Consider the following 13,520-nt stretch of genomic DNA (forward strand, 5'->3'; position numbering starts at 1 on the left):
GAGATCACATCAACTGCATTGGCTCCGCCGCGCCCTGAGAGCTGTGCCCGGAGCCTGCCCCCTGGCAGCATGCAGCCCTGTCCCTGTCCCTGCAGAGCTTTGTCTGTGGGCCTGATTCATCCTCTGCTGTGCAACATCACCTCTCTCCCGTGGCTCCTGCATGCCTCAAAGGTTCCCAGACTACAGCAACACTGGGACCGTGAAAGGAAGAAAAGACTCAAAGGGAAAAAAGTACTTTTCCAGGTTAAAGAATTTCATCTGATGTACTGTATAATTTAAAAGATGCATTCCTGTATAGCTTATGGTTTCTGAAATTCAAATACAATCCATTTCTCATGGAAACGACCAGAAATAAAACACAGGATCAGCATACCACTGGAAAAAAAGTTTGTTTGCCAGCTAGGTTTAAATGTACCTAACTGTCTCAACTCCCATTATTCACTGATCACAGTGGAAATCAACCTAAGCCCGTAAGGAAAACGGTGCCAGAACTGAAATTGAGACAAAACCTCCAGAATTTAGACAAATACTTGAAACTCTTTTCTGAGCAAAACCTCAGATCAAAACCTGAACCGAAACCTCAAAATTGGAAGTCTGATGGCAACTGGAAATAGAATTGCCTAAGGTCCCTTCCCACGGCTACCGCTCCTGTCATTGAAAAGCTCCAGAGCGCTGTAAAGACACTAGCGTTTGACAACAACTCTGGCCAAATGCTGAAGAGGCTCCTTGCACAACCAGGGAAACTACAGGACAGGTGTGATGGCACACCCTCACTCTGACGCTTGGAGAGAACGCTGACTGCGGCATCGTTCCATAACCTCTTCCATCCCACACAACACTAAATTATCTGTTAGTTTAAATCAACACAGATCTACAGAAATTTCATTGTATGCACGTGCTCCTAATTATATGAAGCTTCCTGTTTGTTTTTTGTTTGTTTGTTTGTATGAAAGAGTCAGGCTTAAAATTGCAATACGAAGTACCCCACGGGCACTGATGAGCACGTTTCATTTCAGTACCCTCATTCATCATGGATGTCAAAGCCTATGCTACGCTTCCTTACGTGTGTATCAGTTTATAAAGCAACTACCACCATCGATCGGGCTTGCAGCCAGCACACTCTGCCATCAACAAAATACACAGAGACCTTGGCATGAAACAAATTTTTTCCAACTAAAGGCTGAATGCTTCCAGTGCAGAAGAAAAGTGGTACAAAGACTTGGACTGCCCTGGCCAAATGGAGTAGACATTTCCTCCTTGATTCAGAAAGACAGAAATGAAAACAGTGTCTGACCCAGAGCGCCATGGCATTCAGAGAACTAGTTTAAGCATGCTGCAATTCTGAACTTTTGTTGTTTTCTTTTTAAAAAGGGAAGCATGGAGTTATTGGGATGCAAAAGCTTGTAATGAGAGGCATGCGAATTCAAGTCATGCCACAGCAGTGTGAAACTACAAATGCTCCTGGGTGGTAATGGTGTGGGGATACACAAGGGAACGCTTGCCTGCATACAGATCATGTCTCCAGAAAATCTACTAGTTTGTTGAGTTTACTTTTTTCATATTTTTTTCAATAGCAGCAATAATAGTTAAAAAGACTTACCTATTTGGATCTGTTGCTCTTTACTAGCCTGCAGAAGAGAAGAGACACATGCACAACGTCGTTAGTGTGATTACAATGCAACGTGTGACAGATGAATGGTTCTAGAAGGCTGAAAAATTATTTGCTTTGTCTTGCACCATTTTTTGCAATTCTACTTTTGGTTTTCAGGGATGGCACTTTTCCTCAGCCGAACAAACAGCTGTTTCCACCAATATACTAACAGAGCCCTTCATAAGTTTAGTATAAATCGAGCAGCTAAGGAATCCTGATTCTGAATGAGCCATTCTATCTACTGTGCCGCCAAGTAAGTTCGGTGGCCAAAAAAAGACTTTAAGGTCATTGCAGGGGACAAATCCTGCGGGGCAGCAGGGCAGGCGTGTTGACACTTCTCCTTCGGCGCTTTGCCAGGGGAGTGAGAAAGCCAACAGCAGGGACGGGGCCACCAGCGTGGGCCCGGGGCTCGGCGAGCTGTCCCCGGAGCTCCGGTGAGCAGGGGACGAGCTGCTCTCTGCAGCGCTGGGGATGCTCCGCTCCGAGCTGGCTGCCGGAGAGCCGGGGAGCGCGCTGCGCACGGCGGAGGAAGGGAAAAGCCGCGCTCGGGACGAGAGAAGGGACAGAGCGGGCAGGAAGCGCTCCCCAGCGGCCCCTCCGGGCCGGGGCTGCCGGAGGGACCCCGGGGTGCGGGCAGAGCCCGGGAGGGAAGCGAAGCGCCGGAGCCCGACGGCGTACCCGGCTCTCCGCCGCCCGGCTGGGCTGGGCAGGGCTCGGCTGGCCGCCCCGCCGCCACTCACCTGCCGGCCGGCTGCAGCGCGGAGCCCCAGGAGCGCGGCTGCCGCTACCCACAGGGGCAGGAGCACCATCACGAGCCGGCGGCCCGCCGCCCGGCGCGCTCTTCCCCCTCCGGCCGCCTCCTCGCTGTCCGCGCCGCTTCCCCTCCTTCCCCTCTCGCCCCCGGCTCCCGCCTCGGCCGGCCCCCGGCGGCAGCCGGGCGGGTTGGGCTGGGCTGGGCTGGGCGCTGCGGGCCCGCGCCGCCTCCTGTTGCTCGCTGCGCCCTGCCTGCGCCGCGCATCGCGACCTGCGGCGCTAATAAAGCCGCACCGGCCCCCGAGCGCGGCTCCGCCTTCGGCGCAGCCCCGCACACCCACGGCGGGGCCCAGAGCCCCGGCTCGGCTCGGCTCGGCCCCGGGCTGCACCTGAGGCGGGCGAGCTCCGGCCGCGCTCCGCTCCCCCTCCGGCAGCGCCGCTGAGGAGCGGGACCCCCCCCACTACGGCCCCACAAAACTCGGCACAGCCCGCGTGGAGAGCGAGCCCCAAGGGGAAACGGGCCAAAAGCTCGACAAGCGGTTTGTCTTTGTAAGGAGCCAAGGTGAAACACCCCTGCGGTACTCAAAAGGAGGACTGAAATTTGCCAGGCTCAGGATTATCTCCTGCAGCTAGAGATGGGTAACACAGGAACAGCTGGATCCAAGTGAAAATCGTCCTGTTCTGACAGACCTCTAGGATAACAAGTCCCATTTCCTACTCGTGGGAAACTCATGAATGACCAAAGTGAGCCCACTGGCCTCCAGCTAGCACAAACTACCTGAAGGTTTTCGGCATAAATGCATGAAAGCCTAACCATAATAATCATCTATTTTAAGTCGAGCTGCTTGTCAGAATCCATCACATCTACATAAGAAAGCAAGTACTGGTTCTAAACCCAAGTTGCCTCATAGCAGCATGTAAGAGAGCCAGACCTGCAGCCTTTGACTAATTCAAGCCTCTGCCAGGCTGTGGAGCCACGCTGCTGCCCCAGAGAAAACGGTTCTCCAACTGCACCCACTTTTCTCATGCAGGAAACAAAACAAGACAAAACCAATTTTCCAAGAAAGTGGAAATCTAATGCCTGTTATTACCCAGACCATTTCTGTACGCAAGGAAATGAGGAAACACACAGCAGCCTGCTGCAATCAGCCCGCTGTAACTGGGCACATGCACACTGCACAAGAGCCACTTTTTTGAAAGACCACAATCAGAAAGCTGAGATGCCAGCTACATAATTATCCATTAAAATTGTCAGTCACAACTGACAGTTCAGAAATGCCAAGCTAATGCTTTCTTTCCTCCACAATATTATGTGCCGTTCCCTTAACACACGTCTGTTTGACATTTTATTTCCCTCACTGATGTTAGTTATGTGACCTCAGGCCTTACTCATTGTACATTATTCAAACCCTGAAAACCACCACATTGATTTCCTTGTGGGTTTATGTGCACCACAACATACCTGAGTGCTTCGCAAGCCATCCATTTTCTGTGGTGAATTTAAGGACCAGCACAATCTCTATTTTGCAGTTAGGCTAATTACAGGACCCAACTGGATCTCTTTCTCCCATTTTATCTAGTACTCTGAAGTTCCAAGCCAGGTTCTTTCCGACAGTTTTACAAATGCTCAAGGTCAGGCTCCCCATAGTGGGTCATACCTGTGAGGAGCTGGTGAGAGTGATTCCTTCTGCAGGAGAACCAGTTCTGATTGCTCCCTGTCACCCAGGCGCTGGATGGGGCACTGCTGAGCAGAAAGCTGCGACGCAGTGCACACCAACAGCCAAACTTCAGGCATTTTGTAATGTGATCCTAAACACGGTCTTTCAATAAAGTTGGGTGTCCTAGGTGGTTTCACTTGCCTTTCTCAATTAGCTAAAAACATTTCTAAATACCAAAGAAATATAAAAATACATCAAAGACAGATCTGGAGACCAGAGCAAGTATTCTGTTCTGCTGTTTTTGAGAGCAAAGAACCAAGGTTTGACGGACTTTTAATAGAACAGCAATAAGGTGTTAAAATGACATCTTATCATGTATCTCTAATATGAAATAAGACTGAGTATCACAAATATACAAATGTAAATCAACTTCCTAAAATTGTCTTAATTTGTTAAAGACATTTTTCATCTCTAACAACACAGTTGGGACATACCATTATCAAAGAAATCATATATTAGACAAAGTATGCACAAAAAAGTGTATGTATTTATATGTGTGTGCACATACATATTTGTATCTTAAAAATCCATTAAGTATTTGCAGTTCTAGAATTCTTCCTGCTAACACTACATCAGATAGGCTTTCTGCGTATGTGCAGTTTCTGTGGATGCACTACACTTATTTTATATTTACAAATAAATATTTACGAATATTTACAAATATTTTATGAATCTGAGATTAGGCTCTGAAGCAAAGAGGAACAGAAAACTAAAAAGTTTTGTATGGGGCCAGATTCTGGAGTGTAAAGAGCACAGCAGTATTTGAAAAGCAAGAATAATATTTATGGGAGCAAGCACTCAATGCTGCGAGTAAAATGTGGTATTACCTGATTAAAAGGGCTCCAGGACATGGTTTCTATGAAATCTCCTCGCTTCTCACAGCAGAAGAGCCTGCAACAAAACAATTTCAAAGCAAGTTTTACTTGGAACATTAACTCAAACAGAGAAACCTTAAAGAACAATATTCCCTATATGAAACCAAGAAATGAACCATAGTTTTTTCACTCCTGTTTAATATCAGCTTCCAAATATTAACATATTTTGAGACAAGCCCCTGGTAAACCTGAGTATAACATCTGTGAATAAATCCATAACCTAGACAAATCACTTTCTCTTCACTGAGCATGTACTCACATGTTGTCTAATATTCCGTTTTGCAGTGACATTTCCTGAAATATAGGAATAAAGTTCTTCTCCACATTATAATTTATTGACTTTCTGACCTACTATGTTCTTTGCCAGTCTGTAAGTTGATGACCTCTCTCAATAGTGGCCAGTTTGGAAAGCATTAATTCTATTCTTTCCAAGATAGACATATTACTAAAAATTAGCCAGGGATAAAACAAGCTGCTTATTTAAGATGACAGGGACATCTACTTTGAATGCCTGTTTTAGAAAGCTAAAAATATTTTCTAAGCATTGTGCAGATGGTTGCCTATTTCCATAGGAGCAGCAGGCCATGGAGGACATCTTTCTAGAGCAAATGTTATTGCTGGCTGGTTCAGAAAAAAGGCACAAGATCATCCAGAGAAGGTAGTTATAGTTTCATTTCCCTTCTTTGTCTCCTGCCACAACCTGAAGATCACAACTCTTACACAATGCTCGGACTTTTCTCTTTTGTTTCATCTTTACCATTAAAAGCAGTGTTTGCTCTTAACATCCAAATACCAGCTCTGCTGAAATTCAGCTTTTTTGTCAAAGCCTAACTTGGGTTCTCCTTTACTCTGAAGCATGTCCTGATTTACGTGTAACAAAGGGCACGATCCTCAGTGAGTCAGGGAGACGAGCCCCAGACTGTGCTCCCATGGAACCAGAGTACCTATGCAACTCCTCTGTAGCCTGCACCAGGGTAAGTGCTGTGGGCAGAGCTGGCCACAGGCAATGGATTGCAGAGCGTGCAGGAGGGCACCCTCTTGGCTTGTGCTCATTCCCAAGGTTCCTCATGGCTCTCAGCCTGCAATTCTCTCACCAAGAAAAGCTGTAGCCCTCCTCAGTAAGACCGCACCCCTCATGCTTATAAGCTCAGTGTTAGTGTGGATTCATTTTTCCTCCCTAAGCTCAACAACGACCTCATCAGATTTTCAGTCTGCTAAAAGTTTGCTTAATGAAAAGTAGCATTTATTTTTACTTTTTTCAAATTAGAGACACGGGAGGCCTAAAGCGCAATCTCAAAACCTAAGGCAGTATAGATCACTTTCTTAGAACAGGATACATCTGAAAAGAACGCCTGCGCCTCATTTTTAAAATACGTTACTATTTGCATTTCAGTAATGCCTGAGGTCCTATTCATGGGCTGGAGCCCCATTGTAACAGGCATTGTGAGTGCACACAATAAAAAGGCCACGCACAAAGACCTTTCAGTCTAAGGACTGTAGTCATACTACTGCAAAAAAAATACAAACCCCAAAAGCCTGGGGTATACAAGAACAAAATTTTACATTCTTAAACAGAAACCCATCTCTTGCTGCAGGTTTGTACAATTAGTCTTACAACTGTCCTCATGCAGCAGGGTCTCAGCTGCAGCTGAAGCATCTTTTTCTGCTCTGCAGGCAATTTGTCAGGATCATTCAGACAACAAAGGTGCCAGGAGCAGCTCCAGACCTTGTCACTACCATCACACAGGAGTGTTAATATTGACATTAAATTCCAAAAGACTACCTCCTCTGCGGCTCCTTGACATGACAACCCTAGTCATGCAGCCCACAGCTGCAAGAGCCATTTAGGCTGAGATGCCACATTTAATATTACAGCCTAAAGTGCCACCCAACCACTCCTGTGCTTTGATTTCCAAAACTGCACAAGAAGCTTTTTTGGATATTACATTTTTCATCTGTTTACCAGGGTGTCAGACAAGAATTGCCAGACAGCACTTGAAATGGAAGCACTTTATAAATGAAAATGGCTATAGTTTCCCCTTCATGGTGCATTACATTTGGGAATATTAAACCATGCAACTGTATTTAATTGTTTTAAATACACTATTAATCTAGCAGATTGTTAAATGAAGAAGCATAGTAGACCTATTATTTTTAACAAAGCAGCGTAAGATTTATAGTCAAGATTTAACCACAGGACATAGGAAACTGGAGAGAAAAATGTGAGACATGAAAATTACAGTTGTAAAATATGTTATGAAAAATAAAAAGTAGTAGAAGCATAAGAGGCAGTACTTGTGACAACTTCATATACTAGACACATTCCATAAAATTGTTCCTATTTTAAGGTGGTTCATTTTCAAATGATGTGTGCCAAACAAAATGCAATTAAAACCGCCTCAAATCCTCAAAAGAAATGAATAAACAAATACCCATAAATCACGCTAAAAACAATCAGACCAAACTTTCAATGGCCTGTGGTATTGATACAGAAACCTGTGGTTCTGGTGTTGCAAGAGGTTCCTGGAAGTGCTGAGGCAGTGACCCTCACAAGTTGCATAGACTCCGATAGGGCCAAAGGCCCATTAAATACTTCTGCTTAAGTTAAGTCCTCAGAAGAAAATACAGACGGAAAATACTTTATCATCCTGTACAGTTAGTGCATTTAATATGTGGTTTGCATGTGCTCTGCCTTAAAAACCCTAGCGAATTGCCCATACATAAGGATTTTACTTACTTAAATTATACCTGTATGCTGGAGGTATGGAAACTGTTGTGTGTTATCCATGCTTATTTTCATTAGCATTTTTCTGGTTGTGGAAATTCCTGATTTATGATTTTATACATACTCCCTTGTGGACAGCGGGGTGCTGTGTAATCTCCTTGTATATATAGACACATGATATACATATATAGTGCTCAGCCCCACTGGCTGGATGCACTAAGATGGCCACTCACACAACTCTCGGTAATTTTTCCACTGACATGAGAGAAATAGCAGTTATTGGCTTCTGGGAATCAGCCCTCCAGGGTCTTAAAAAGGGATTATATTTTACAGAGGTTGCTCTCCCGCCCCCCTGCCCCCCCTTGTTTCCCCTTCATATATTCAATTGACTGAGCAGAACAGTGCCTTCTACTGGCAAGTGCACAGTCTGAGGACTTAAGTAACGCAGAAAATGTCCAATCCGTTCCTTGAAATCTCCATTGCAAAATGTGAGAGATGCTATAACTATTATGACCACAGAGTGGCTGTTCTTTCCATACCATTTATTGTAAGTGAAAGTGTGACAGCATGTTTAAATTTCTGGAATTGTCAAAGTAAACCTTTCTGCTAGGGCAGCCAACCAGGCTCGAGGAACTGGATTTCAGTAACATTTAATTCCCAGGGCTTCATAACCAATGAAGGTCATAAGTAATGAAAGTATGACAAATGTTGCAGTCCTAAGATAAGACTTTAGGCACTAACATTCATTACTTCTGTAGCCAAGCACTGCCCCGAAAGACATATATTGAGTATATGAAAATACTAGTATTTTTAAGCAAAAGTAATCAGCAGTGTTTTACAAAAACAGCACATAAAACAATCACTGGACAGAACAAGAAATAAATTCTTAGTATAGGAGCAGGTAAAGATAAACTTGCCATAAGAAGAGAGAGGACAGAGAAGGGGAAGACATGAAAGGGTTTAAAGTCCTCTAAGAATTCTGTGAAAAGCAGTGCCATCAATGCTAGTTTACTATAGAAGAAAATTATGCTGGGAGATGTTCTTTGAGTGTAGCATCTAGCCTGCCACAGAGATGCATCCCAATTTTAAACCTCCTTATGGGCAAGAGATTTACAGACAATCCCTCAAATGTTTCTTTCTTTCAAGAAATTTGTGTTCAGCTGAAGCAACTGTGCTGAATACAGTGCTAGCCCTTCCCTAGCCATTACCAATAATCAACATAAGACTTGTTCCCACTGAAGAAGGAAGATACTCACCTACCTACCACGCTGCTGAGAGGACTGACTGCAGCTTCTCATTTTCTGCAACTTTTTACTTATCATTTGTGCATAGCCTTGTAATTTATCAATCTCAAACCCTAAAAGCACACGCTGCATAAATTTAATTTGTGGCAGGCCAGACATGCTGTTGATTGACAACAAGGATACTGTAACACCTTCCAATAAAGGCCATATACTCCATCAAGCCCCTTGATTAGTGAGTAATCCCATAAAGCCATAAGATTAGCCAGAATATAGCCAGACCAGCATCTTGCCTTATTGCATGTACCCCTTCTGTTGGCTTCATGAACTCAACACTCTTCCCTTGTAACTTGTTAATAAGTGCTTTGGTTTCACATTCTCACAGAAATTTTGGAGGAGATGGGTAGCTGCACAGAGAGAAGTGAATAATTTTTCAGTACTCTGACTCCTTTTCTGCCATGGATTCACACACACACACAAAGTTTCCATAAGGAGAGAGGGAGGGTTCACACTTAGGCATTCTCCTACCTCTCAGAAACACAATGATAATTCTAGCTTTTCACCCTAAAACCAGATAAGACAAAAGCAGCACCACAGAAATAATAAGATGAAATATAAAAATCAATAATATCTTGTTGAAAGACTGTTCCTAAACCAAGCCACTGAGAATTTCTGATTCAGCTCTAATTTGAAGCTGCCTATGCCAAAGCATTATGATGTTATCTTACTACCTCACAAAACACTACAAGTCAGTCATGTCAGTAGTTTTTGTTATTTCCATTTCCTTGATTCTATTACAAAAGGTCATTCTATGTCATAAGAATAAAAATAACAGCTTGAGGATGGTTGCCAGTAGTGCCTTCTTTTGTAAGCATTTTAATAATGACCACAGTTGGAACCCAAGAGACACCACTGTTCCTGTAAACTGCCAATAGCTCAAAGGGCATTTTAACTAGGACCATGTGAAATTTCAGGCTATCTCCCATCCCCTACACATCAGCTTCAGAGTATATTATGCCAGCACTTATAAAGAAAAGAGGCAAGTACTTTATGCTGCTACCTTTGCATTGAATGCATTTTGCATCTTAGTTGTTCTCTCTAAAGCTGAAAGAAAATTAGAATAAGCTCCAAGTCAGTTTTAACTCTTTTCTATTAATTCTCCCCACAGTTAGGATGAATGATTCCATATATAGCCTCCACGTAGACTCAGCGTATAAAGTACTCACCTAGAGTGAATGTCAAATTGCCTGCAGTTCTGGGGAGGGCTGCTAGAGCTCTGAAGAGCTAGCACGTTTTCAGTGTTAAGTGATTCAGACAACTGTCCACTCGCTGCATGGTGGCGGTGTTGGGTAGCTGACACCTGGAACAGTGTGAAGTTTGTAAATGCATACTCAGGACAAAATCAGCTTTCTCATCAGGTGCTTTAAATGCTTAAGGTTAGTTTCCACTAAAGAACCACCCCACTTCTTCCCTGTGTGCAATAGGCAGGAGCTGTGTTACTGCACATACATATGCCATTCATCTCACCAATATCACACACAAACTACTTTCATCTGTTAAGCATTTGAACTACAATTCTCTCCAGAAGGAATCACTGAGATAACGAGGAATTAAAATCTCCTTCAGTCAAGTATCACATCTAAAGCACTTATCTATGCCATCATGCATACTCAAGTCAATAACACCAGTAAAAAGCCGAACCACGATCCTGTGATAACGAGTGTGGAAAATAAAGGAGCTGTCACTATGGATACAATGGCAGAAGCAGATGAATACTGTTATTTCTGGACAACCCCAGTTCTAGATGAAAGCAGGAAAATTGTCTAGTGCAAATAAATATAACAGAACCACAGGACAAAGTTCTTGCTGTAAATCTTGTGGATATTGACCCATACAATAGGTTTCACATACAAGAACACAGCCTGGATCAAAACCGGATGAAAAATGAAAAAGAGAAGAAAGGCTTCAGAGCTGTTAGCACATCTGGCCACTTCTAGCAGAATCTAGGCATAAATTAGAAACAGCATATCAGAGTAAATACTTTTGTATATATTTTTGGCATAGGAGAACCTTCAGTAATATAGGTAGGTTCAAGCAGAAAGTTGAAATGCAAGTATTATTTTTACAGTGTGTACGTGTTGCATATACACACCTATCTAATCACTTTCTTGTTAATTCTTTTAATCCACAGAAGATACTAGTAAGCTTCCGTTTTCAATGGAACATACATGACTACATTGGAAATATATCATATTTAATTCAGAAAGCCTCACGCAGGCTCTAACACTGCTAGAACTTCCTACATGTTGTTACTAAAGAGTTTGCTAAGACTACTGAAGTTCAACAATCTTAAATCTTGATGAGTTTTACTTTTAAATTTGCAGTGTAGACAAGTCTTTCTGAAAGTTCTTCTTGAATCATTATGACTGAAATATGGAATGAGTGTTCATATTTACTGCTTAGCAGTCTATTTGTAATAATAACGGGCCTTAAGCCAGAAGTACTGCCCCTACTACTGGTTGATTTATTGGATTTTTTTTCCTCTCTAATATAGGCAGGACAAGAAATTGCTATTTTGCACTTGGAATTTTTCATCATTGTTGTTTTTGTGCCAGCTTAGACATTGCACTGTGAATGTTATGTAGACCAGATGGTGAAGTCACAGTCTATCTCTAGCACTGTATTAGATGCATATTTTATCTAAATAGACAGTTTTATATACAAAATCACTGAACTCACCCTAGTACATATTCTGCACTGCACACTGACCCCAGTGCACATGGAAGGCTAGCACAGGCAGGATTTTCAAAGAAGTTGAAAGAGGTTTGACCTCAGGCTCATTTAAGTGCCATACTCAGTTAGTGCTGAGGCCATCACGACAGAGACACCCAGCTTCCTTATGCCCTTCTGAAAATCCCAGCCATGAGCTTCCATTTCTTACACTGTGTAAGCAGATCATTCAAATTCACGGCACTTCATGGGAAAGTATACAAGTAGGCAAGTATTGCCACTTTAACTTGAATTTGCTGGGACACTTCCAAATCACTTCCATTTCCAGGAGGAATTAAAACAGGTGCTTTGTCTCTGCAAAGCAGCTTAAGCTAAAATCCTGATACCACTTGCTGCTCTCACATGGGGTCATGGTCGTTAAATATTTAAGCCAAAACAACAAGAAGTTGAGATGAGAGAGCAGCAATGTTTAAGCAAATAAACTTCAGCCTCTCTGGACTTCACTTCTCCACTTTCTCTTCATGAGGATCCAACTGCTTTAAGAGATCATCAAAAACACAAGGGACACCTCCACATACTGTTTAAAAACCATGAGAACTGAGCTTCTGACCTTACCTAGGGTCGTCTTACCATGTCAAGGCTGGGGTTATTTCCAGGGCAGCATGTGAGAGCTTTCACTGCAGCTGCTTGAATAGTATTTTGCCTGTGGATTAATGGATGGCTTAGACTTCTCATTCTTACTAGCCTTTACAATTCAGGAGAACACACAGAGGATTTCTTCTGAAACAGCTGAAGTAAAAAGACAAAAGTAAGCTAACCTCCTGACCTGTAAAATAACCTTGTAGGGAAATCTATTCAATATAGCTGCTCACTGTTTCTGGGAAAAGGAAGAGAAAGGCTTTGCAAGAGGAAACAATAACTTGTATACTGTTTAAGAGGGGAAACTACCACAGCAACCTGTTTCTAATGAATTTACATAGGGTAAAGGCGAGAGTATATCCAACAAGGACCAAGCTGTGATAAAGAGTACTGCAAATAAGGATTTAACAGATTTAAAGCAAAGGACTTCAACTGTCCTTACTGGCATTTAAACCAAGGAAGCACTCCAGTGAGATGCAGAAGCAGCTTTTTTGAAGACAAACTTCTTCCCTCATCAGTGGCCTTCTGTTTTTAAACCTCTATCTAATTAATATTTATTCACTTGAGTAGGTCCATAATAAATACTGTAAATAACATGCTTAAAGGAAAGTGATAGCAGTTCAGGGTTCCTAAGGAACACAGAGCTCCCCACAAAATTTTGTTTTCTGAACCTCATATCTGTTCTGAGAGATATCATGAGAAAAAAAAAAAATCTATTCACTGGCAGTGCAATTCAAAATGCAGGAACAGAAAATGGCAAATAAAAATATGGCAACATAACAACAACTGAACACGTGAGACCAAATGCCCCATATTTTGCCTCTGTGTGTCCAATAGCCAAGGAACAAATTTATATAGAGAATGCTTTCCCAGCTGTCAGGCTGAGGAAAGGCAGTGAAAAGAGAGTGATTCTGAAGCAGCATTTGCACTTGAGTACGACATCTCACAGGCCCACCTGCCTGAACATCCACACTCCAGTGGGAGTGTAATGCTCAGGCAGAGGAAGTCAGTAGTTCATGTGCAAAGCACACACCAATATTTCAGTTCAATTTCTAAGCAATTTCTAGCAGAAGTTCTAATCCCATGTACCAAAGAAGAGGGATGGAAAGTATCTGAAAAAAAATAAACAAAAGGAGCTACAAAATCCAGTGTTCATCATCAAATCCAGATATAAAAACAGTGTTGTGC

At 42.8% G+C, this 13,520-nt stretch overlaps 1 protein-coding gene across 11 annotated transcripts in view; it reads right to left on the reverse strand.

Annotated features, from left to right (window-relative positions):
- The window catches only part of ADAMTS3 (ADAM metallopeptidase with thrombospondin type 1 motif 3), a 154,831-nt gene that overhangs the window by 121,361 nt on the left and 19,950 nt on the right, over positions 1-13,520 (reverse strand). For 6 of the 11 annotated variants that reach the window (XM_068680405.1, XM_068680404.1, XM_068680402.1 and 3 more), the window contains 4 exons: positions 12,324-12,482; positions 10,190-10,323; positions 4,950-5,013; positions 1,601-1,628 (listed from right to left, as the gene is read on the reverse strand). In XM_068680405.1, the coding sequence (XP_068536506.1) occupies positions 1,601-1,628; positions 4,950-5,013; positions 10,190-10,323; positions 12,324-12,428 (331 nt within the window). In that variant the 5' untranslated portion in view covers positions 12,429-12,482. Of the gene's footprint in view, positions 1-1,600; positions 1,629-2,391; positions 2,668-4,949; positions 5,014-9,256; positions 9,371-10,189; positions 10,324-12,323; positions 12,483-13,520 lie in introns of those variants that run through there. The other 5 variants (XM_068680409.1, XM_068680413.1, XM_068680408.1 and 2 more) reach the window with 3 other exon arrangements.

The sequence above is a fragment of the Anas acuta genome, chromosome 4, assembly GCF_963932015.1.
Source record: "Anas acuta chromosome 4, bAnaAcu1.1, whole genome shotgun sequence".
Taxonomy (NCBI): Eukaryota; Metazoa; Chordata; class Aves; order Anseriformes; family Anatidae; genus Anas; species Anas acuta.